We start from the raw sequence: 22,005 nt of genomic DNA, 5'->3' as shown, positions 1-22,005 counted from the left end.
TGCTAAATATTTTACATCCTTCAGGCAAATGATAATTTTTTCCCAAGATATAAATAAGCTGAGAAACAGGAAACTAAAAGGCCATCGACTTTCAGAGTTCCAGGGAGACAAGGCAGCACACGGAATTGTCAAACTTCATCTTCAGTTTGGGGAAGGGAGGGCGGCGTCCAGGCCTGGAGACGGGATGCCAGAGCCCGGAATTCCTACGGCAGCGAATGAAGCCCCGAGACCAAGGAGGTGGCGTGTGACTATTCCTGCGTGTGGGCTGTACCGCACGGGGCGGCTAGGCGCCGCTCTGACAGACAGACTTCTGCCGCCATCTCAGAACAGACCGAGCATCTGGCCGCCAAGGCTCCGCAGCCCACCGGAAGCGGCCCGAAGCCGCTAAGGCGTCCTTCTCACCTAGCAACGCCCGGGGAAAGGAAGTGGCTGCGGCGCCACGCCCCCTGCGCCTGCGCACAAGCGCGGCCTGCTGACGTGGACCGGGCCGCTGGGCCGAGCCCAGCGCTGAGGAGGGCAGCAGCCGCTGCGGTGGAAGAGTGGCGAGCGAGGCGGGCGGAGGGGGGATGGCGGCGCGGCTCGCTGCGCACGGGGGACCAGAGGCTGCCGGGCGGTGCCCATGGCTGCTGCTGCTGGCGCCGCTGCTGCTGGCGCCGCTGCTGGCGCGGCCTGCCGAGGCCCTGGTGGAGGGGCTGTACTGCGGCACCCGCGACTGCTACGAGGTGCTGGGCGTGAGCCGCTCGGCCAGCAAGGCGGAGATCGCGCGGGCCTACCGCCAGCTGGCCCGGCGCTACCACCCCGACCGCTACCGGCCCGAGCCGGGCGATGGCCCCGGGGGCGCGCCGCCGAGCGCCGAGGCTTTCCTGCTGGTGGCCACCGCCTACGAGACGCTCAAGGTGAGGCTCGCGGGCGCGGATCGGGGATTTGGGTCTCCCACCTGGGTGACCAGGTCCTCCACGACCCCGGCACCGGGCGGCCGCCTCCTGGATCTCTCGGAGGTCCGCGTTTCCCCCACGTGGCCGCGAGAAAGAGCCACCTCGGCCCATGGCCACCTCCTCGAGTCTTGGAGGACAGCCAGTTCTCTTTTTGGACGGTTGTTATGCAAAGCTTTGCACTTTATTTTTGGTGTAGAAGCATTCTGATAATTCGGTGCATGCTCGAAAAGCGGGGATTGTTAGTGCTAGGGTCTGGGATAGGACAGAGGAAAGAAAGATAGGGAATGCTGAGCTGAACCGTGCCAATTTGATAGGACAGAAGTTTGGCTTCTAGGATGATGTCAATGATGACATTTAGCTTAGGTCAAAAGAACTAGAAAAAAAACTACAAAAAACAGTGAACTCTCAGTCCAAAGACTGGACGTTTGACTCTTGGCTCTGACACCCCCGAGTGACCTTGGATAGCTGTTTCTTTCCGTTTAATAGACTTGGGGCAGAAGATTGAAAACTATTAGTAGGGATTGTTTTTGATGTGTTTAGTGATTTAGCAAGGTTTTATTGTGTTCTGCGGGTGTGGGGAGAGTTAGCCTGACACCTTTTCCTTCAGTTACCGTAATATATGTAAGAAATTACCTGTTCAAAGTCATGCTTCATGGAGGTATTACTGCTTCAAGAGCCCCGTCATGAGAATGCAACAGCCATTGTAGCTGTATTTCTTAGGGTTTTTTTTTTTTTTTTTTGTGGGAGGGGGACGGTCTTTTCTGTCTGCTTTTAATGACTGCTTTGAGTAGCTGTGCTATCATTTAAGGGTGGATTCGCCCTCCAGATTAGCTTTACAGAGCTGAAAATACCGTCAGGTTCCTTTTCCTTCAGGCCTAGGGCATTTTGAAATTTGGAGCTATGAAAAGCGTGTGCCTCACTTCCGAAGTTTTCACTAGCCGGTGAGATTACAGTTTTTATTGGCACCTGGCTGAGGTATTATGGGTGAGAAGCTGGCAAAATGCTGACATACAGGGTATAGTCCCGTTATTGGAGCAAAGAGTGAGAGGGGACTCCACAGAAACCAGAAAGAACGTGCCCCACGCACAGCAGCCCAGCACCTGAAGACCCACGCTGTTTGCTGAGGAAAAGTGGGTATTCGACACAAAGCCTGTGCCTGTGTGGGTGATGTTCCCAAGGCTGCTGGGGCACCAGGGACCCTGCTGAGAGAGCAGTGCTGGCAGCTGTTGTGTCTCCTGGGTTTTGTGGGGCTGGAGGTAGGTGGGTAGGCTTGGTGTGGGAATGGTGAGCATGTTCTTAAGAACTTTAAAAACAAGTGCCAGGACTAACGTGTAGAAGTAGCGACAGCAGATAGCATTCTTACTGGGAGGACCCCAGAACTCAAAATTGTGTTGCCCTTTTTCTTGGAGAGACTGTTTCAGAGGCCTTATCTGCTTGTTCCATGTGATTGTTTCTAAACCTTTAGACCCTAAAGTTTAGAATTGATTTATCAGTAAATAAAAAGCTAGGTAAATAATGTGTCTACTCAATAACAAGGGACTTGTAGGCAGTTAAAAAACTAGTGTGTTAAGCTGGGTGTAGTGGCATGAGCCTTTAATCCCAGCGCTCAGGAGGCAAAGGCAGAGTTTGAGGCAGCTGGTCAATAAAGCAAGTTCCAGGACAGCTGGAGCTATGTGGGGAAACCCTGTGTCAAAAGCACAAACACAGGGAAACCTTGTCTCGAAAACACAGATGATAGATAGATAGATAGATAGATAGATAGATAGATAGATAGATAGATAGATATAGAGAGATAGATGGATGAATGGATAGATGTAGAGAGATAGATAGATGTAGAGAGAGAGATGGATGATAGTAAAATTAAAAGCCAAACAACAACTTATTGTGTCTAGAGTAACATTTTACTTGGTTCTGACTTATGTTTATAGTAGCCCCAAACACCTGGCAGCAGGGACTGGAAATAGAGTGGCACTTGTGGGGAAGAGACCAGGGGAGTTCTGCACCACTCCCAAGCTGCACTGCTGGTGAGACCAAGCAGGACTCTGAAATGTCCTATTTGGAATTTAGGGGTGAATATAGGTTTAGCTTCTCAATAGAGCGTGGTAGGATCTGCTCTGCTCATTGTATTGCCTTCACCTGGAAAAGGACTTTGAATCGCTGTGCTATTGAAGACAACTGAGTGGCCTGATTTGTTTTTCTCTCATAACGGAGATCTGAGAAAGTTGCCCGAGAATTACCATTTCTGGGTAATGCAATGATTTAATGAAGGATGCCATCCATTTTTGGAGGGCCAGCTGGCTTCATATTATCCCACTGAAGCAATGGTGGTGTAATAAGTGTTCTGTTTGTATTATAGTCTTAGTCTGGAACAAGGATTTGGGAGGGAGAAGAGATCTATGAATTTTGCAGAGAACTGGTCAGGTAGGGTGGCAGGAGAGCATGAGTTACAGGGCCTCTGGGATAGAAATGACACAGGAGCCGATCCCTGAAAGTTGATAATAGGTGCATCTTCAGTATGGGGTCGGGATTTGTATAAGGCATCAGTGGATTGTCATTCTGGGGTTGTTTTCTCATATAAATGTCCTTTTGAGAGTAGGGTGGGCTGTTTTTTGGGGAGTATTTTATTTTAAGATGGTGGTAGTTGAAAAATAAGTACGGTAACAGGATTTAAATACAGTTAATGAGACAAGAAGGTAAGATACTTGGTCAGTACTAATTTAGCAACAAAAGATTATGCCTGTGCATACAGACAGTGAAAAAACCCAGAAAAAGGATGGGTAGTGGAGGGCGAAGGCTGTGCCCAGGTGCTTATGCAAAGTTATACTTAGTTCTTGCTAGAAGTAATTTATGATTTGGGTCACACCATGACTTCAGACTGGTATGATTTCACACGGTGCTGTAAGGTTAAGCTAACGCAAAGGTGTTTTGATTATTTGACTATTGGGCCTTGAGGGAAATCATAGGCTTTGGAAGGAAGCAGACTCGCTGGCTGAGTCTGCCCTGAATCTCCTGAGGTGGAACACTCTAGTCTGACCTTGTGGCCTTTGTGGCTATAGCACTTATCACACCACACTGTAAATTTAAGTAGTTCTTCTCTTTGCCACTAAGCCACGCCCCTTCTTTATTATCTGTGTATCCCGTAGGACCTAGCACAATGTCTGGCACATCAGATACGGAATATTAATTAAGCTCACGTTTGGAGACGATTGAGGTAGAATGGAAATTGGAAGTGGGTTTCTGGCATTTGCCATGGTTCTGTGCAGCCTGCTCTGCTGTCTTACTCCAGTGGTGGTTTTAGAGTGCCGTGTGTGGGTCATGGCAGTGGGACGCTGTGAATGAAACACTCCTGCAGGGGAGAAATTGTCCTTCTACTTTAGTGTTTTGATGGTTTTCAAATGAGAGCAAAAATAACTTATGAATGTAGATAAAAATTAGATGAAATACAGAATGTAGCACAGAATAAGCAGATGCAGACATAGAAAATTACGATTGGTAAGAAATGAAAAAGTAGATTTTGACATTTCACAAGATCACAAGAACATAGAAAAGGTCATAGGAATATTGCTGGCATAAAGGTTATCTGATAAGTTAAAGAGTGTGTAAGGAGATTAGATCTGTCTCGGAAGCAAGGCTTCCCAGAGAAGAACAATGCTTGTTTTTTCTTTTTATCAATTACTGAGATGGCAGGATCTCTAGTATTTAAAGAGAATTTGGCAAAAGGAGGACTTTGCATTCCCTGGCCTGTGATATAACTTGCTGTTGTTTCTTAGCTATTTTCTTAGCCCTTTCCTATGCTCTGACATCAGGTGCTAGGGAGGGGATTAGGAGAGGAAGATAATGGAAAGTAAGTACAACTCTCTTTCCCGGGTTTTTGTTTGTTTGTTTTTAAACCAAAAATTGAATTTTGTATATGCTAGGCAGGTTCTGACCTATATCCCCAACCTACTTTTTTTTTTTTTTTTTGAGACAGGGTCTTACAATGTAGCTCTGACTATCCTGGAACTCACTGTGTAGACCAGCCTGGCCTTGCACAAACAGTGTCTCCTGAGCACTGGGATTAAAGGGTGTACCACCATGCTGGTCTTTTATTTGTTTATTTTGGTGTGGTTGGTTTTGAATAGGGTCTTAGATAGCCCTGGCTGGCTGGCTGCAAACCCTCTTGGCTGCGGATGATCTTGAACTCTATTCTTTTACTCTGCCTCCAAGAGTTGGGTGCAGGCTTGTTCGCCACACATACCCATCTCTGTTTTTCAATTTTAATTTTACTGCAATTCTCATCTAAGTTACTCAGGTTGACCTAGAACTCACTGCATAGCAGCCAGATCTTGAACTTTGTGGTCAATCCTCCTTAGTCTTTCACATAGCTGGGATTACAGGTTTGAGCTCACAGGGTCAGGTTGACTTTAAGCTTTTATTAAAACTAGAGAGACAGATACTTATTGTTTGGTCATAATTTACTTAAGTTATATACTACAGTTCATATTTCATTGTGAAAATGAAGCAACTATTCTTGGGATTAGTGACAAATAAATGTACTCTTTTAGCTAGATCTGGAAGAAAGCCGCATGGTTGAAGGTGCAGAGGCATTTCTGATAGAACAGAAGCACAGTCGGTAGTGGTCAAGGTTTGTTCTAGCAGTCAGGTACTGTATTCTTTCCAGATACTCTTTGTTTTAAGGAGAAGTTGACTTCACTTCTTAACATTCCAGATCTTTTCAGCCATGAAGATTTTAATCAGCTGTTCATGGTAAGTGGGTACAGTTAACTGTCTGTGCCCATGGGTTTTGCATTCAAGGATTCAGCCAAATTTAGATGGAAAATATCTGGAGGGGAAAATGTCTGGAGTTGTAGCTCAGTTGGTAGAGAGCCTTCTTAGCATGCATGAGGCCCTGGGTTTGATCTCTAGTCCAGCACGTACTTCACGTGGTAACACGTGCCTGTAATCCTAGCACTTGGGATCAGCAGTTCAAGGTCTTCCTTGACTACACAAGAACTTTCAAGCTAGCCTGTGCTACCCGGAGCTCTGCCTCAAAAAAAAAAAAAAAAGTGCTTGTATTGCACGTGCTTTTTCTTTGTTTTCTAGATAGTATAGTGTGACGATTACTGCTTAGCATTTCCATTGTATCAGGTATGACTAAAGGAGGATATAGGTAAAATATAAATGTTGTGTTATTTTATATAAGGGGTTCAGCATCCCAGGATTTAAGTATCTACTTTGGTCCTGGAATCATCCCTCCCCCAGTCATACTGAAGGATGACTATCCTGAAAATAGGTAAATGATCCATCACAGTTATGATGGTAATAAACAGCCACATTACATAATCCTAGAGATCAGTGGTCCTAACCCTCCTAACGCTTGATCCTTTATTTTTTTTTAATATTTATTTATTTATTATTCATACAGTATTCTGTGTGTATGCCTGTAGGCCAGCAGAGGGCACCAGACCTCATTACAGATGGTTGTGAGCCACCATGTGGTTGCTGGGAATTGAACTCAGGACCTTTGGAAGAGCAGTCAGTGCTCTTAACCTGTGAGCCGTCTCTCCAGCCCCCACGCTTGATCCTTTAATACCGTTCTCATATTGTAGTGGCTACCAAACATAAAATGATTTCATTGTTATTTCGTAACTGTAATTTTGCTACTGTTAGCAGTGTAAGTATCTGCTAAGTAGGATATCTTATATGCAACCCCAGTGGGGTCTTGACCCCCCAGGTTGAAAACTGCTGCTGTAGATTATAGACTGAAGTTGGTTTTAATTTCATGTCTACTCTGATTGAGTATGACTACCTGCAGTACTTGTAAGGGTTCTGAGGCCTTTTCTGTGATTAGCTGTGGTGTGTGATGTGGTTGATTTTTCCTATGCATTCAAAGTGGTATGGTAGCACTCCTACCTCATTTACTTTTACTTATGAAATCACAATAAAACTTTTTTTTTCTGATCCCTGAATTTGGGTTGTTATTGCTGATATAAGGCTGATTTTTATAACATATGCTTAATTCTGATGCTGTGATTACCTAGTATATGATATGTCAGCAGCTAATCAGAGCATTTGATCAACCCCAAACTCCTAATGTGATATAATTTAGTAAAAAACCGACTAGTTGACGCACTAACCCCCATTGCTTGGGCTTGAATCCAGGATCTCATACACCCTAGGTGAGTACTCCACCACTGATCTCCAGTCCTAGCCCTAGCAGTTGACACTTTAACGTAGCTCCTGCAGATGAGGATAAGGAAGTTCTGAGAAATGAGAATGCGGACATCTTTCCTGAGTCACTTTGTAAACTTCTTTTCGTAGATCTGTTTCTAGTTTGGAAGCCTGTAGAATACACAGAAAGGAAACTACTTCAGAAGACTAAGTTTGGGATTAGATGGTTATGAATGACCTGTTCCCCTCTCCCCTTTTGAGATAGTCCTGGGCTACTCTCAAACTCACGTAGCTGGAGAGGATGGCCTTGAACTCGATCTGCTTCCACCTCAGAAGCCCTAGTATTCTAGTGCTGCTCTGCTATGCCTGTTTTTTCTCCAGTGATGTGATGATTGTGTGCATAGTGTTTGTGTGTTGCACTTTACCCAGAGTCACCTCCACAGGCATAGGACTTATATGACCAGGACATTTACTATAGAAGCAGCTCCTCTGATCTGTGACCCACTTATCAGCCTGGAGCCGGTAGCACACAGCACACTGTGGGATCAAAGAACTGGGACTAACTGTCCAGCTTCGCTGTTCCTACTGCACAAGGCTCGGATCTTCTGACCCTTGGCTTGTGACTTTTACTGTTATGGAAAATATCCTCCAGGAATTGGGCATTATTTAGGTGTCTCTTTGTATGTTTGTGAAATTAGAAAGTATATTTACAGCAGAGACTGGCTCGGTCTTATGCTCCTAATTTCTTGTGGTGCTCAATTAATCTCTTTGCCTCACACCCCTTTCAAAGGGAGAGTCTTGCAAAATTTTCTATGGCTGGCTTCAAATCTGTAATTCTCCAGTCTCAGTCTCCAGAGTAGCTGGGATTATGGATGCTGCTGCTGCTTTGCTCTTTCTAGCCAGTTTTTTTCCTGTTGCTACTTAGTTTTTTTCAATTTGTTTTTATTATTATTATTAATTATTTTGTGGCGCTGGAGAGTAAAGGAATCTACCTGGAAACTACAGACCTAACCTTCCTTCCTTGTAAGCTTTGAAGTCTTTTCTTCATGCGTATGCTGTAAACTACTTTTCCTTAAGCTGTTGTCTTTATGCAGTCTTTTCTATTTTCTAAGGTCTTTGGTGTGTGTGTGTGTGTGTGTGTGTGTGTGTGTGTGTGTGTGAGAGAGAGAGAGAGAGAGAGAGAGAGAGAGAGAGAGGTGGAAGCCAAGGATTGATATTGATATTAGATTAGGTGCACCACGGCCTGTTACACTCTTTGCCTTAATTTACTAAGACTGTCTCTTACCTAGCCAGAAGCAAAATTGATTCAGCCAGTTGGTTTAGCAAACTTGCTTGGAGCTTCCCTTGTCTCTACCTCCTGAGCATCATATTCTAGAGGTTCACCATGCACCCACCTCTTATGTAGATCCTAGAGATCTTGATTTTGGTTTTATTCATAAGCCATCTCCCCAGGCCTCCAAACTCTCTTTGATAAAACTCAGCTACATCTTTGACTTCAGCCTCTGTTTTTAAGCTGATAGCTCCCAAACCTGCCTGTTTTGTAGGCTTGGTTTTTCAACACCCTCTTACACATAGCACAGGTACAGTCTTGCTATCTTTGTTAAAGACTAAACTTTAAAAGAGAATATAATGATGCTTTTCACACAAGAACAAAAAGAATGTATGTCAGAAACTTTGGCCTAACTGACTAATTAAGAAAACCAATGTGATAATGACAGTTCATTCAAAGGAGAAAAGTTGTTGCCTGTTCCAAGTCTGATAGGGATTGCTGAAGTGCTGATAAGTTAGTAATAGTTCCATTCCACTGGATGCAGTCTGCCTTGCTGTGAGCACAAATCGTTGGCTTTACTACTAAGTTTTCTCAAGTTATAAAGCACCTCTCTAATAGTAGTGGATAATCCTTGGAGGCTCCAGAGCGTGCAGACATAGCCAGTAATTTTTGTCCTTCCGGGGCTGGAGAGATGGCTCAGAGGTTAAGAGCATTGCCTTCTCTTCCAAAGGTCCTGAGTTCAATTCCCAGCAATCACATGGTGGCTCACAACCATCTGTAATGAGGTCTGGTGCCCTCTTCTGGCTTGCAGACATACACACAGACAGAATATTGTATACATAATAAATAAATAAGTATTTAAAAAAAATTTTGTCCTTCCATTTCCCTCTGCTCACCAGACTTGCTTCCTCATCCTTCATGCTTACATAAGTCACATATTATATATAATTAGAAACTTCAGTATCATGTTCAGTGTCTCCTTTGATTCTTTTTGTTTGGTTGGTTGTTTTTTTGAGACAGGGTCTCTATTCAAAGCCCTGGCTGTTCTGAAATTCGCCATGTAGACCAGGCTGGCCTCAAACTCATAGAGATCCACCTGCCTCTGCTTCCTGAGTGCTGTGTTACAGATGTGTGCCATCACGCCTGAGCGCCTTTGATTGTTGTGTATTCTTTTAATTACCAGGTCCTCCATTGTAATAGTGCTTTCTCACCAGGACCGCTAGCCCACACAGAATAATGACACAGAAACTTATTATTAATTACGAATGCTCAGCCTTAGCTTAGGCTTGTTCCTAACCATGTTTTTTTTTTCCTGACCATGACCAGTAAAAACTTGCAACCAACCCCCAAAACATAATGACAAATATTTATAACTTACTGAATGACCCAAAACCACCCACCCCAACTCTTGGAAATGTGGACATCATGTTCTGTAGATTGCTGCCTGTTGTCTGGGGGCAGTGGCATATTCAGGGGATCCTGAGAAAATTGTGATAATGATCAAGTCCTAGGAGAGGTAGCTGTATTATTTTTGTTTAGTCACTGTGTGATGGGGCACTGTAGAACTTATCTGAAGTTCTGCTGGAGTAGTCTGTGAGACTGAGCATCTCAGCTAGTAACTTTAAAGTTGTTCTGGATGTAGATTTTTGAGGAACCTGTAACAGAGGCACTCTGAGAAGCTAGAGTGTCCTCATTTAGTGTCTGGTCCTTTTTTCTCTGAAAACACCCAAACATTTGAAGGTAATATACTTATCTGTAAATACACAAGCATGTAATGTGCAGTGTGCATAAGTCAGCTAAAGATACTTTTTTTTTTGTTCTATGTGTGAGGAGGTAAGAGGCATCTGTCAACTTTATAAGTCCATTTGTCTGAATATCCAACCTGTAATACACTAAATGATGAGGACTCTGTAATTAACATGGTTTATCATGTCTCATCCAGTCTCAGCTGTTTCCATGCAGAGGGATCAGCAGGCACGTCACTTGCCCTGTAGTCTTTCCTGGCTTCCTTCCCCGTCTGTAGCCAAGATCTTCAGGGGTTCTCCCCAGGTCAAATCAGATCTCTATTAGTTTTGAAGGAATCCATAGCTTTTCATTCCCTGTGGAAACAAAAGCACAATCTTTCCCCTAACTCAACGTATTTCCCAACTTCCGTTCTGAAGCCAAGACATGCCTGAAATTAGACTGATTTAATTCAGCACTCCCTTCCATAATCCAGTGTCTCTCAACAGCTGTTGTTCTCTGTTCATTAGCATTTTAAAAATTCAAAATTAACCAAGCACTATATAAGGTCTAAACTCCCTGTGTTGTAATATTTTCTGTCCTTATGTGGCTTATTATTTTTATCACTTTACTCTTTCTTTAAAAACTGTACTATTGTTTTTAAACTACTTTTTTCTGCGACTGTTTATACCAACTTCCTTTTATTTCTTTAGCCACTAAGCACAGTTTTAAACACATTGTAACCTGTTCAGAGGTTCTTTCTCCCTCTTCCTCCCTCCTCCCCCATTCCTTCCTTTCTGTTTCTTTTGTACTTTTTTGCCCATTTGTAGCATTCCCTGACTGTATGAGCCAAGCTACCTATCCTACTCTACCCTGGCTCCTCCACGGTTGGCTTCATCCCCCTTGGTTCCATGAAAGCCTAGCTTCATGCTGGCTGGTACCAGCCCTGGAGCTGCATTTTCCCGCTGCAGCTCTGGGAGTTTGTAATATCTGCTTGTGGCAGGTATTTATACCCAGAGCCTAACCAAGACACCGTGAGTTCTGGGAAGCAGCTTGTTTGCACTTTTTTTTTTGCTTTCTTTCTTTCTTCCTTCCTTCCTTCCTTCCTTCCTTCCTTCCTTCCTTCCTTCCTTCCTTCCTTCTTTTTTTGCTTTCTCAGGCCTTATGTGGATACATTTAGCCAGACATTAGGCCCCCAAAATATCAGTACTTTCTCACTGGGACCACCAGCTCACAAATAATGACATGGAGACTTATTAATTATGAATGCTTGGCCTTCACTTAGGCTTGTTCCTAACTAGTTCTTATAACTTAAATTAACCCATATGTTTAAATCTATGTTTTGGCATGTGGCTCCTTACCCCATCTCCATACTGCCCATCCTGCTTCCTCTGTCTGACTGGTGACTCTGCCTTTCTTCCCAGAGTTCTCACCCTGCCCAGAAGCCCTGCCTATACCTCCTGTCTAGCTATTGACCATTCAGCCTTTTACATCAATTACAGCAATACATCTCCACACAGTGTACACGTATCCCACAACACTCCATATTCCATTTAATCACTAAAAGCTATTACTCATTGATCTTTTTTTATCTTTGCTTTTTTCAAAATAATACAACAAAAATGTCTTCAAAATAAACAATTATACTTAATGCAGTTTTCCTCAAACTTTGAAGCTTTTCACTTTTGAACATCAGAGACAGCAATACTCTGTGACAAAGCATATAAGATTATTCTGTAAACCATGCTGACCTCAAACTTACAGAGATCCATCTGCCTCTGCTCCCAAGAGCTGGGATTAAAAGTGTGCGCCACCATGCCTGCCACATATAAGACTCTTCACTCAGTATTACTTTTCTATACTTTTACTACTGCTTTCTAATTGTCCACATTATTTAAGCTGAGTCTCTTCTGCTGTTCAGTGCTTCTGTATCTTAACACTCGATTCTAATGCTTGTACCAGGGTCCAGCATTTCCTACTTGCTTTCTAAGACCCAGCCCTCTTTTCACTTCATCTCTTCTGTGAACCCCATTACTGTGGGCCTGGGCAAAGTTACTCAGTCCTTTGTTAGCACATGAAATTGTGCTTTTTGTTTGCTAGCTTCTTCTGGAAAGGAGGGCTCTTGTTGCTAAGACCTTGTCTTACTGTTTTTATCTTCCCCTGTGTTTAACATGGGGCTGATTGCTTGCTGAATAGAAAAAGAGGAAGATTTTAAAAACGGAGGTGATAAGTACACATTGATACCATTAGCTGAGACACAGAAGAGCAAACCTGCTTTTGAGCTTGTTGAATTGGAGATATTTATGGTACATTTAAAAATGCTCAGGACATAGTTGAAAGGAGGAAGAGCCAGGGAAAGTAAAGGTGTCACAGGGCATAGATAGTTGGATCAGGGGCCTTGAGAAGACACATAAGATAGTTGCACTTGTGATTAACTAGGGGTCAGGGAATAAGAAAGAACAAAGTACTGATAGCAGTTAATTTTCCTTAATGTAATGACCTGGAGAAAAATGTGAAGGGACAGGTTTTATTTTTGAAACAACATCATTTATGTGTGTGTATGTGTGTGTGTGTTAATAAGATTAATATGTCTTTTTAAGAATGAGCAAAATATGATTACATTTTCACATAGTCTTGATTTCTGGCCTTTACCATCAGAAAATGGTTTCCTTATTCTGCATAATAGAATGTTTTGATGTAAAATTGGCTGCAATATCTTATATTGCAATTCATGTTTGTTGAAAGTAAACAATGCATAGCTAATTTTAAGCCAAGAACATGTTTTTGTTCGGGGAGGGGGTGGTCATTTTCACAAGAGAAGCAAGGGCTGCTTTGCTTGTGGGTTTGCTCTGTTCACTTTTGACTAGATATTGGTGGTTGTGTTCCAGTCCTTCTGCATATGCCCAAGAGGATTGGGATGGATGGACCCAGCAGAAGCACCACTTACTCCTGTAGGAATTAGGAACAAGGAGTATATTGCCCTGCTTGTCGAGGCTCAGGACAGAGAGGAAGAAACGAGTGTAAAGGTTTTGATTTTGCAAAGAAGTTGGAATCTCCTGACCCTGGGACCTTAAGATGCACAGTATTGCTGAAAGGAAAAGTACTACCTTATTGAAAGGTAAGATCCACGTTAGCATATCTTCATAAGCTGTAAATTCAGCCATTTCTGTCGTGCTGAGCTTTTTGTGACATAATCACTCATCCAGCCTTGCTGGTGAGCTGCAGACCTGTGTGGCTGGAGAGAGATGCGGAGGAGAAGAAACTCTTAAGGCATTTCACACCGTTTTGAAGTGACATACTGACTGCCAGGCACTGAGCTAGGCCCTGGGAACATAGAGGTTAATGAAAACCTACTACCCACCGTCTAAGAAATCCTCGTTCAAGTGATGATTACGATGTGATAAGTGCTATAATAAACAGGCACTAAGTGTGATATGAGTGTTCCAGGGTAAGGGATCGTAGTTCAGTGGGGGTAGAGTCTCGCTAGCATGCTCAAGGGCCTGGGTTCGGTCCCCATCACCACAAAAAGCTGTTTGAAGCAGTAGGATTCATGACTTTTAGGAGCTCATAAGGTTAGAAGAAGGGAATATGCTTCAAATTAGAGAGGTTTATATGTTGTCGAGAAAATACATTGCATTGTCTGTGAGAGGAATGATGAGGTATTGCTAGGCAGGTGGGTCTGGGCCAGTGTGGGGTCTTGTTGCATGCCAAGGAAATGTAAACTCTGGCTGTGGGGAAGCATCCCAGATCAAATGAAAAACCTGTGAGCCTCTGTTCTAAGACGTTTTAGAGGGGAAAACACTATTACAGTAATAATACACCTTAGTTCTCTCATTTGGCCCCTAAAAGGAAGATAGCCGTTCTTATTCTGTCTTTAGCTACATATTCTTAGTGTCTGTATGTCTTAAACTTTGTAGCTTACTAAAGTATAGGATCTCAGCCGGGCGGTGGTGGCTCACACCTTTAATCCCAGCACTCAGGAGGCAGCGGCAGGTGGATCTCTGTGAGTTTAAGGCCAGTCTGGTCTATAAGAGCTAGTTCTAGGACAGGCTCCAAAGCTACAGTGAAACCCTGTCTCAACAAACCAAAATAACAAAAAATAGGATCTTGACCTTAGTCTGTTGAGAGAACTCCTTTTCCGCGTTGTGCCAACTTTGAATATCTTTTAAATTTCATGAATGCTTCAGCTCAAAGATTGTTTTCATTTTATAGAGGGAAAAAAGGGTTTTACAGTAAAAATTCAGTAAATGAATAAATGCTATAACAAGGAGGTGGCCAACTTTTTTTGCCCTCTAAAAACCAAAATAGGCACATACATTTGTGGTGTCTCTTAGAAAAAGAAACCATCCTAAGAGGAGTCAGATTTGACCCCGTGACCTCTTAGAGTGTTGTGTAGCGTTGGGACTTAGAAAGCTCTGAATAGATCTAGGATTCTCTGGGGAGAGGCAGATACTAGGGTGGAGCTTTAGCCACCACCCTCTTAGCGCAGTCTATTACCTGACGTCATAGGTCCAGAAACTCTGAGAAGATGGTGACCTTGGGGGAAGGTCTGGACATGATGCTTGAGCAGAAATAGCATCTGTGTTCATAGAACGCGACCTCACTAAGAGAAGGGGAGAAAGAAGACTGAACAGGCACATACGGTGTCAGTGCCCTCAACTAGGGAGCAGCAGACAAACTGGACAAAGGGCTCTGTGGGGGGCTGATGGTAGAGGGTGGTAGGAGTCTGACTTGAGTGTGGCATTTAGTTCAAAATTATATGCAGTCTGGTTGGAGCAAAAAGAATCTGTTTGAATACATTTCAAAAGGTTGGAAGCTTGGGCTAAAGCTAAGTTTCAGGCCTTATTAGAACGTTTCTATAAAACTAGCCACCAAAACCAAAAACGTGGTGGAAGAAGAGGGAAATTCTAAAAGGATGTCTTAAAGTACTGAGTGAGACACCCCTGGAGATGTGGGCTGGAGATGTGGGTGTTAGTGTCCAGAACTGCCTGTGTCTGCTGTAAAGATGACTTCCTAGGCTAGACGCTGTGGGTGTGGTGGTGGCTTGATAAGGAGTAGTGGATTCGTGGCGTAGAGACACCATGAGAAAACCCCTTAATGACAAAAGAGAACACAGAAGGAGTGGATTTGAAGACGGCATCAGCCTGAGCCCACGCCTGCTTATATAACAGTCAGTTCTTCAGCCCTCCACACAGTCTGTCTGTCGTACAGTGTTTACAGAGACTTATCATATGCTAGTGAGAACTTTCACTGAGCATTCTTTCTAAAGTTCAGTTTTTAATGGAAAATACATGATGATTTTAATAAATATAGGAAAGATTTTATCATTAGCCAACTTTTTATTTTAACTGTAAGAAGGTACATGTTGAAGGACTCAAAAGGCAGCAAGCTCTAAACAGACCTTGTAGCATCCCCCCACAGTGACAGGCACTGGGTTGGATTTTGAAATGTCTGGTGCAGCTTGATAAATGTTGATTGGTTTAAACTAGAAGACATCCTCTTAGGTTGTTATTCTGCAGTGCTTTCTATTGCACAACATATAAAGATTAAAGAATTTGTCTTGGTCTTAGTGTACCATTTTCATAAGATGGAACAAGTTGAAAAATAGACTTCTTTCATCTTTTGAGATAAAAAACTGTATCATATATACTTCAGTAGTTCCTAGGTAGCCCAGTAAAATGTTGGCATTTATCTGTTAGAAGCTGATTACATAAAAAAATGAAAGAGACTCTGGAGAAATGCTGATTATGATGGACAGATGCTGGGGGAGGGGAGAAAAGTGCTTGCTGGTGTCAGCATGGTGACCTGGGTTAAGATCCCAAGCCCTCATGCAGATGGGTGTGGTGCTGTCCCTCCCTGGAAGCTTGTAAGTCACCAAGCTGGATGTACACAGCAGTGAGGGCTGACATCTGACGCTGTCACTTGCACTGTGGCACTCACATGCCCGTACTCACACACACACACAGATGTGTGCGCATGCACACCCACACATCTAAACAACTGAAATATAGAACATGCCCTAAAACTTTGAGAAGTCTTTGGACAGAATTTATATTAATAAGAAGGTAGGTTTAATCATTCATGAAGTGGGCTCTGTCAGTGTGTACAGCAGTAAAGTACTGCTCTTCTGTAGCCTGTGACCGCACAGTGTATGTCTTTTGATATTCAGAGCAACCATGGAAAAGACTACGACAGGTAGTATTTCTTTTCACAAAGAAAGAGAATGAAGCTCAGAGGAGCTTAGTATTTTGCCCAGGTCACAAAGCTAGACTCTGATATTTGTCTTGTGTTTAGTGATGTCTCAGTGTCCTTTGGCATGATTGGGCTTAGACTGGCTTCATTGGCCTTTTGCTGTCTTAATCATTGCTTTCAACAGAAAACCTTCCTAGACAAAGCTGGGACCTGATTGTGACTACAAAGGAGATAAACCCCATTTCCTCCCAGTGGTCTTGAGTAGGTATCAGAATGAACAGGAACTTCATCAGGAGCAGCATTAGCCAAAGGTTAGCTATTTTCCAAGAACTGGGTTTTCCAAGAATACTGAAAATACTAGGGAGTGTTTTTATTCTGCCTTTATACCTAATGTAAAAGTCCTGAGAACAAAGGTGTATACATGCCTTTAAGGTCTTGGGAAGTTTTTTGATTTGATATTTTATTTGCATCTTTTATAATTCTGAAATTCTCAGTTAACAGCTCTTAATGAAATGTGTATGAAGTAGAGTATCCCTCACTTTACAGGATGAAGAAACACGGAGAGATTATGACTACATGCTGGATCACCCAGAAGAATACTATAGCCATTACTACCACTACTACAGCAGACGCCTAGCCCCCAAAGTGGATGTTAGGGTGGTGATTTTGGTCACTGTGTGTGCCATTTCAATGTTTCAGGTGTGTATTCATGAATATATATATGTATATGTATTTCTGCGTACTTATGTTGCTGAGTGCTAGCCATTAAATCTGTATTATAAGTATATTTTATAAATTTTTCTTCCAGTTGTATAATATATATACAAATATATATTATAGGTAGAGCATACATACTCTCCTCCCCAGACTCCTAGCACTGGAATCTTTGTCATCAAGGAGTCTAAGAAACTAGTGGCTATTCTATCAGTCACCTTTCTACTGCTCTGATAAAGTACCATGACAGAAACAACTCAGAGGAGGAAGAATTAAGCCGGGCGGTGGTGGCACACATCTTTAATCCCACCACTGTGGAGGCAGAGGCAGGTGGATCTCTGTGAATTCGAGGCCAGCCCGATCTACAGAGTGAGTTCCAGGACATCCAGGGCTACGCAGAGAAATTATATCCCCCCCACACACACACACAAAACAATTACAGTTCCAGAGAGAGACCATAATGGCGAGGAAGGGCGCAGTGGCAGGTGGTAGCCTGAGGAGGGAGCTGATCACATTTCATCAGCTGCTGTTGGAAATCCTGCAGCCAGTGGGTGGGAGGTTACCCGCCCTCTGGGGCGTGGCCTCTTATATTATTTATGCCGCTGTAGAGCATGCCTTCGGCCTCTTTTCTGGCTGTGAGATTTGGTTTCTGTTCTTTGTTCCAGCAGAGGATTCTGATTTGTGAGTCTACCCCTAAATAAATAACCATCTATTTCTCAATTATGAGCTAGCGTGGGATTTCTTTTAAGTGTCCATCTTCATCATGCAGAAAGCAGAGGGAGCAAAGTGGAAGTAGAGCGAGGCTGTAAACTCTCAGGGCCCTCCCAGGGCTGCATTTCCTCTAGCAAGGCTCCACCACATCCCAGACACCTGAGTTACAGGAGACAGTTCTCATTCAAACCACAAAACTGTCATTGCATAGCTACAAACCCTTTCAACCCTATTTCTCTCATCTCCCTCTCAATAGTACTTGGTTCCACACAGCCGGATGATATGTACTTTCATAGGACTTTTCAGTGATTTCCCATAAACTTGGAAAAATTAAGAACACCCTTCCTGTGACCTAATAAGGCTGGCATTCCATTGGCTGATGCCAGCAGTGCTTGCCTTCTTTAGCAATCCCAAATTGGAAAACCAATGGTTCAGATTCAAAGTGATGCATGAAGTCCATGTGTGGTTTTAAAACACCACAGGGGTCTAAGTTCAGCCTGGAGTGACATCTTCCCTGTTATTCTTAAACTGTGCTTCTCATGTGTTCATTTAGTAATGATTAGGAAGAAACCGGCAAGTCTGTGAATGACTTCTCTCTTCTTAAAGTGTTTTATTTTGTGTATATTGATGTTTGCTTGCATGTATGTATGTATGTATGTATGTATGTATGTATGTATAACCACCTGTGTGCCTCGTGTCTGGAGGCCAGAAGAGAATGTCAGATTTCCTGAAGCTGAGTTCAAGGTGGTTCAGCATGCTTTGAACCAACCCCAGGTGCTCTTCAAAATCAACATGTGTCCCTAACCCTTGAGCCATCTCTCCAGTCCTGAAAATTGCTTCTCTAGCAACAATTCAGTTTAAATAACAAAACATTCTTATTAAATGCTGAGATAGTATATTTCAGCTTCTTAGCATTTGTAGAAGTATTACCCTCCTCCTTTCCATTTCTGGTAGATTCCAGGATGTTACTAGTGTAGTACCTGAAGCATAGATATGCTGTATGAGCAGCAAAGCCTTTTCTGAGAGTTAAACCCTCTGAGGTTGAGTGTATTTATGAACTATGGGAATTTCCTATTACCAAATGAGTAGAATTAAAATATACTTGAGTCTTTGTGTTCCAAATATGGCAAGCATTCCTGTCGAACATGTGGATATTCAGGAAAGAGATCAAAAGTAATCATGTGGCCTGAGGTTACAGCCTGTGAAGGTTGAACACGAATGTCTTATTAGCTGTTCCTCTGCTGAACCAAGGGCAGGGGACATGTGTTGCTAATAAAGGAAGATCTTTGAGCTTACTGTTGTTAACTGGTTTTTTGAGGTAGATTCTTTCTACATGGCCCTGGGTGATCTCCAACTCAAATCCTTCAGCCTCCCCCAGCCAAGTGCTGGGGCTGCAGGCCTGAGTTGCCACACCTGGCTAAGGCCTTTAGTTTTAGTTAGCTGGGATTTTGTGAGGGATGACATTCACAAGGATTACTGTTGTTGCTTTCTTTTTGGTGGGTTTTGCTAGTAAAATGACTTATTTTTATTTTATGTTCTAGTATTTCAGCTGGTGGAATAGCTACAATAAAGCAATCAGCTACTTAGCCACAGTACCCAAATACCGCATCCAGGCAACAGAGATTGCCAAGGAGCAGGGACTGCTCAAAAAAGCCAAAGAGAAAGGGAAAAACAAGAAGTCCAAAGAAGAAATCCGTGACGAGGAGGAAAGCATCATAAAGAATATTATAAAAAGTAAGATAGACATAAAGGGGGGCTACCAGAAACCCCAAGTACGTGACCTCCTCCTATTCCAAGTCATCCTCGCTCCTTTTCACCTGTGCTCATACATAGCGTGGTACTGCCGGTGGGTCTATAACTTCAACATCAAAGGCAGGGAGTATGGGGAGGAGGAGAGGCTCTACCTCATACGCAAGTCTATGAAGATGTCCCAGTCTCAGTTTGACAGCCTGGAGGACCACCAGAAAGAGACGTTTCTTAAGCGGGAACTGTGGATAAAGGAGAATTACGAGGTGAGTGATGGCTGCTGCCAGTGGAGAGTGGTGTCTCCCATGCTGCAGGTCCACGGCAGTGAGGAGTCCAATGAGGAATGGAGGGCCTACTTTACTAGAAAGTATGACTGTATGTTACAGTGGGATGATGGGCTTTTCCTTTAGAGTATCTAATCAGCTAATCTTAGCAGAAGTTAAGAGTAGTCTAGCTTGTCAGACTACAGTGGACTGATGTACATAGGTTGTCTAGATGGCTTTCTGTTGCTTGCACTAATTAAATTTGTTCCTTTCCAAAATAGCAAGACAGAAAAAAATGAAAAAAACTGTTGAAATAATTGTTTATTTCAAGATTATTGAGCACAGGCTCTTCTGAACAGTACTACTAAATTTTGGACTGTTATTTGCTTTTTATTTAAATCAGCTTACTGTATTGCCTTTAAAGCTGGAGCATTTTACGAAACGTTAATTTCCACTGTTGTCAGCTCCAGAAATACTCATATGTGCTCAGCAGTCTAGTCACAGTGCTGAAGGCTCCAACAGTTGCACTGTCCCAGGTTCTGATACAATAATTAGCTAATATAATGAAAATAATTATACTGAGCACAGTGAAACATTCTTCAGAGATTTAAGATATGTTTGATCTTACATTGTTTTGTAGTCAACTCCATTTTGTATGTAATATTCTAAATAGATCTTTATTGAAAGTAAAATTACTAGGAGTTGTCAGATGTTTGACAAGTAAGTATATTCCTGTGTGTAAACATGTGTGTATCCCCTAAAAATAGGAGATAATATACTATTTTTTAGCTTTTAAAACTTTTTGAGGGAATGGAGAGGCTCCGTGGGTAAAGCCCTTGCCACACATGCATGAAAAACTGAGCTTGGTGGAGACAGGTGGATCCCTCGTGCTCATTGGCCAGCGAGCCAACCAGATCTGTGAGCTCTGGTTCAGGGGGAGACCCTGTTTTAAACATAAAGGCTGGGAATGCTGAAGAAAAGACAGTCTCCTTCAGCCCTGAGCCTCTGCATTTTATATACATGTGCACACCCATATTTACAAACACACACAGGCGTGTGCACACACACCAACATTGCCATCCACACACACATGCACAGATTTTTGAAAGGTTTTTGCTTTAAATCCTGTCTTTTTAGATTCTTGTATTGGGCTGAATTATATTGCGTGAGGTTTTCTTAGTCATTACTTTTATTATTTGGAAACAATACTTTTTAAAAATTATTGTGGCTGTAAAACTGACTGTAAGAAATTGCTCATTTAGTTTTGGTTGACTAAAGCTTAAAGAAATACTAGAAATTCTTGTTCATAACCTGTGTGATTTATGCAACTTTTTTTGTGACTTTAAATAAAATACTAATTATCTTTGAAAAGTAGATATAAATTCAATTTCAAGGCAAATGTATACATAAAGCCACTTTGTTCCTTGGTTAAGTAAAAAATTTGAAGGGAAAAAAGTACTAATTCAAGCCAGGTCAAGCATGGTGTTGTATACCTCTCTTAATCCTATACATCAGAAAGACTGAGGCAGGAGGATTGTGAATGCAAAATTAGTCTGAATTACTTAGCACGTCACAGGCCACCTGAGCTACATTGCAAGAGTCCATCACAGACACCAGACAGAGAAGTTGTAGTTCTTGTACTGTTGGTTGTTCTGACATTGGATGTTAAAGTACTTTAGTATTCGAGTCAGTCTGCAGAAGGCAAATTGGCACATTCACCTAAAGTTATATTGGAAAATTAGACACTCCATAAATACAGCAACATGGGTTTCTCTCTGCCTTTATGACTAAAGCCATTTGTATTGTTTATGCTCATAGGTCTACAAGCAGGAACAAGATGAAGAATTAAAGAAAAAATTGGCGAATGACCCTCGATGGAAGCGGTACCGGAGATGGATGAAGAACGAAGGGCCTGGACGGCTGACGTTTGTGGATGACTGAGGATTAATGGAATGCTGCTGTCCCAGACTTGACTGCGACACTGTTCTCATGGCAGTTGTAGGAGAGGTGCCTGCTGCTCTCAGCAGTAACTGCAGTTCACGAGGACATGATCAAACAGAATGATGTAGAAATCTCAACTTTCCCATAAAACTTTATACAGAAGACATTTATGATGGTTCAATTTTTATAATCTATTTGTGGATTTTGTTAAAAAAGATTTGACATGGGGATTTATTAGTTGCCATTTAAAATTTTTATATGTTTAGTTAAATTTGACATGAAATTTATTAGATACCATTTAAAACTTCTGTGTGAAGTGTTTCTTCTTCAAGGGTATTTCCTTATGTTTTCATAATGGTAC

General features: G+C 42.6%; 1 protein-coding gene across 1 annotated transcript; it reads left to right on the top strand.

Annotated features, from left to right (window-relative positions):
* Positions 1-489: 489 nt before the first annotated feature.
* Positions 490-21,952, top strand: Dnajc25 (DnaJ heat shock protein family (Hsp40) member C25). The gene is made up of 4 exons (XM_075967120.1): positions 490-896; positions 16,816-16,968; positions 19,236-19,706; positions 21,522-21,952. Exons 1-4 carry the CDS (start codon positions 567-569, stop codon positions 21,642-21,644), a joined length of 1,077 nt encoding a protein of 358 aa, XP_075823235.1. The 5' UTR covers positions 490-566; the 3' UTR covers positions 21,645-21,952.
* The last annotated feature ends 53 nt before the right edge of the window (positions 21,953-22,005 follow it).

The sequence above is a fragment of the Microtus pennsylvanicus genome, chromosome 3 (assembly GCF_037038515.1).
Source record: "Microtus pennsylvanicus isolate mMicPen1 chromosome 3, mMicPen1.hap1, whole genome shotgun sequence".
Lineage (NCBI taxonomy): Eukaryota > Metazoa > Chordata > Mammalia > Rodentia > Cricetidae > Microtus > Microtus pennsylvanicus.
The sequence above is the reverse complement of the archived record's forward strand: the minus strand, read 5'-3'. Positions and strand labels throughout refer to the sequence as shown.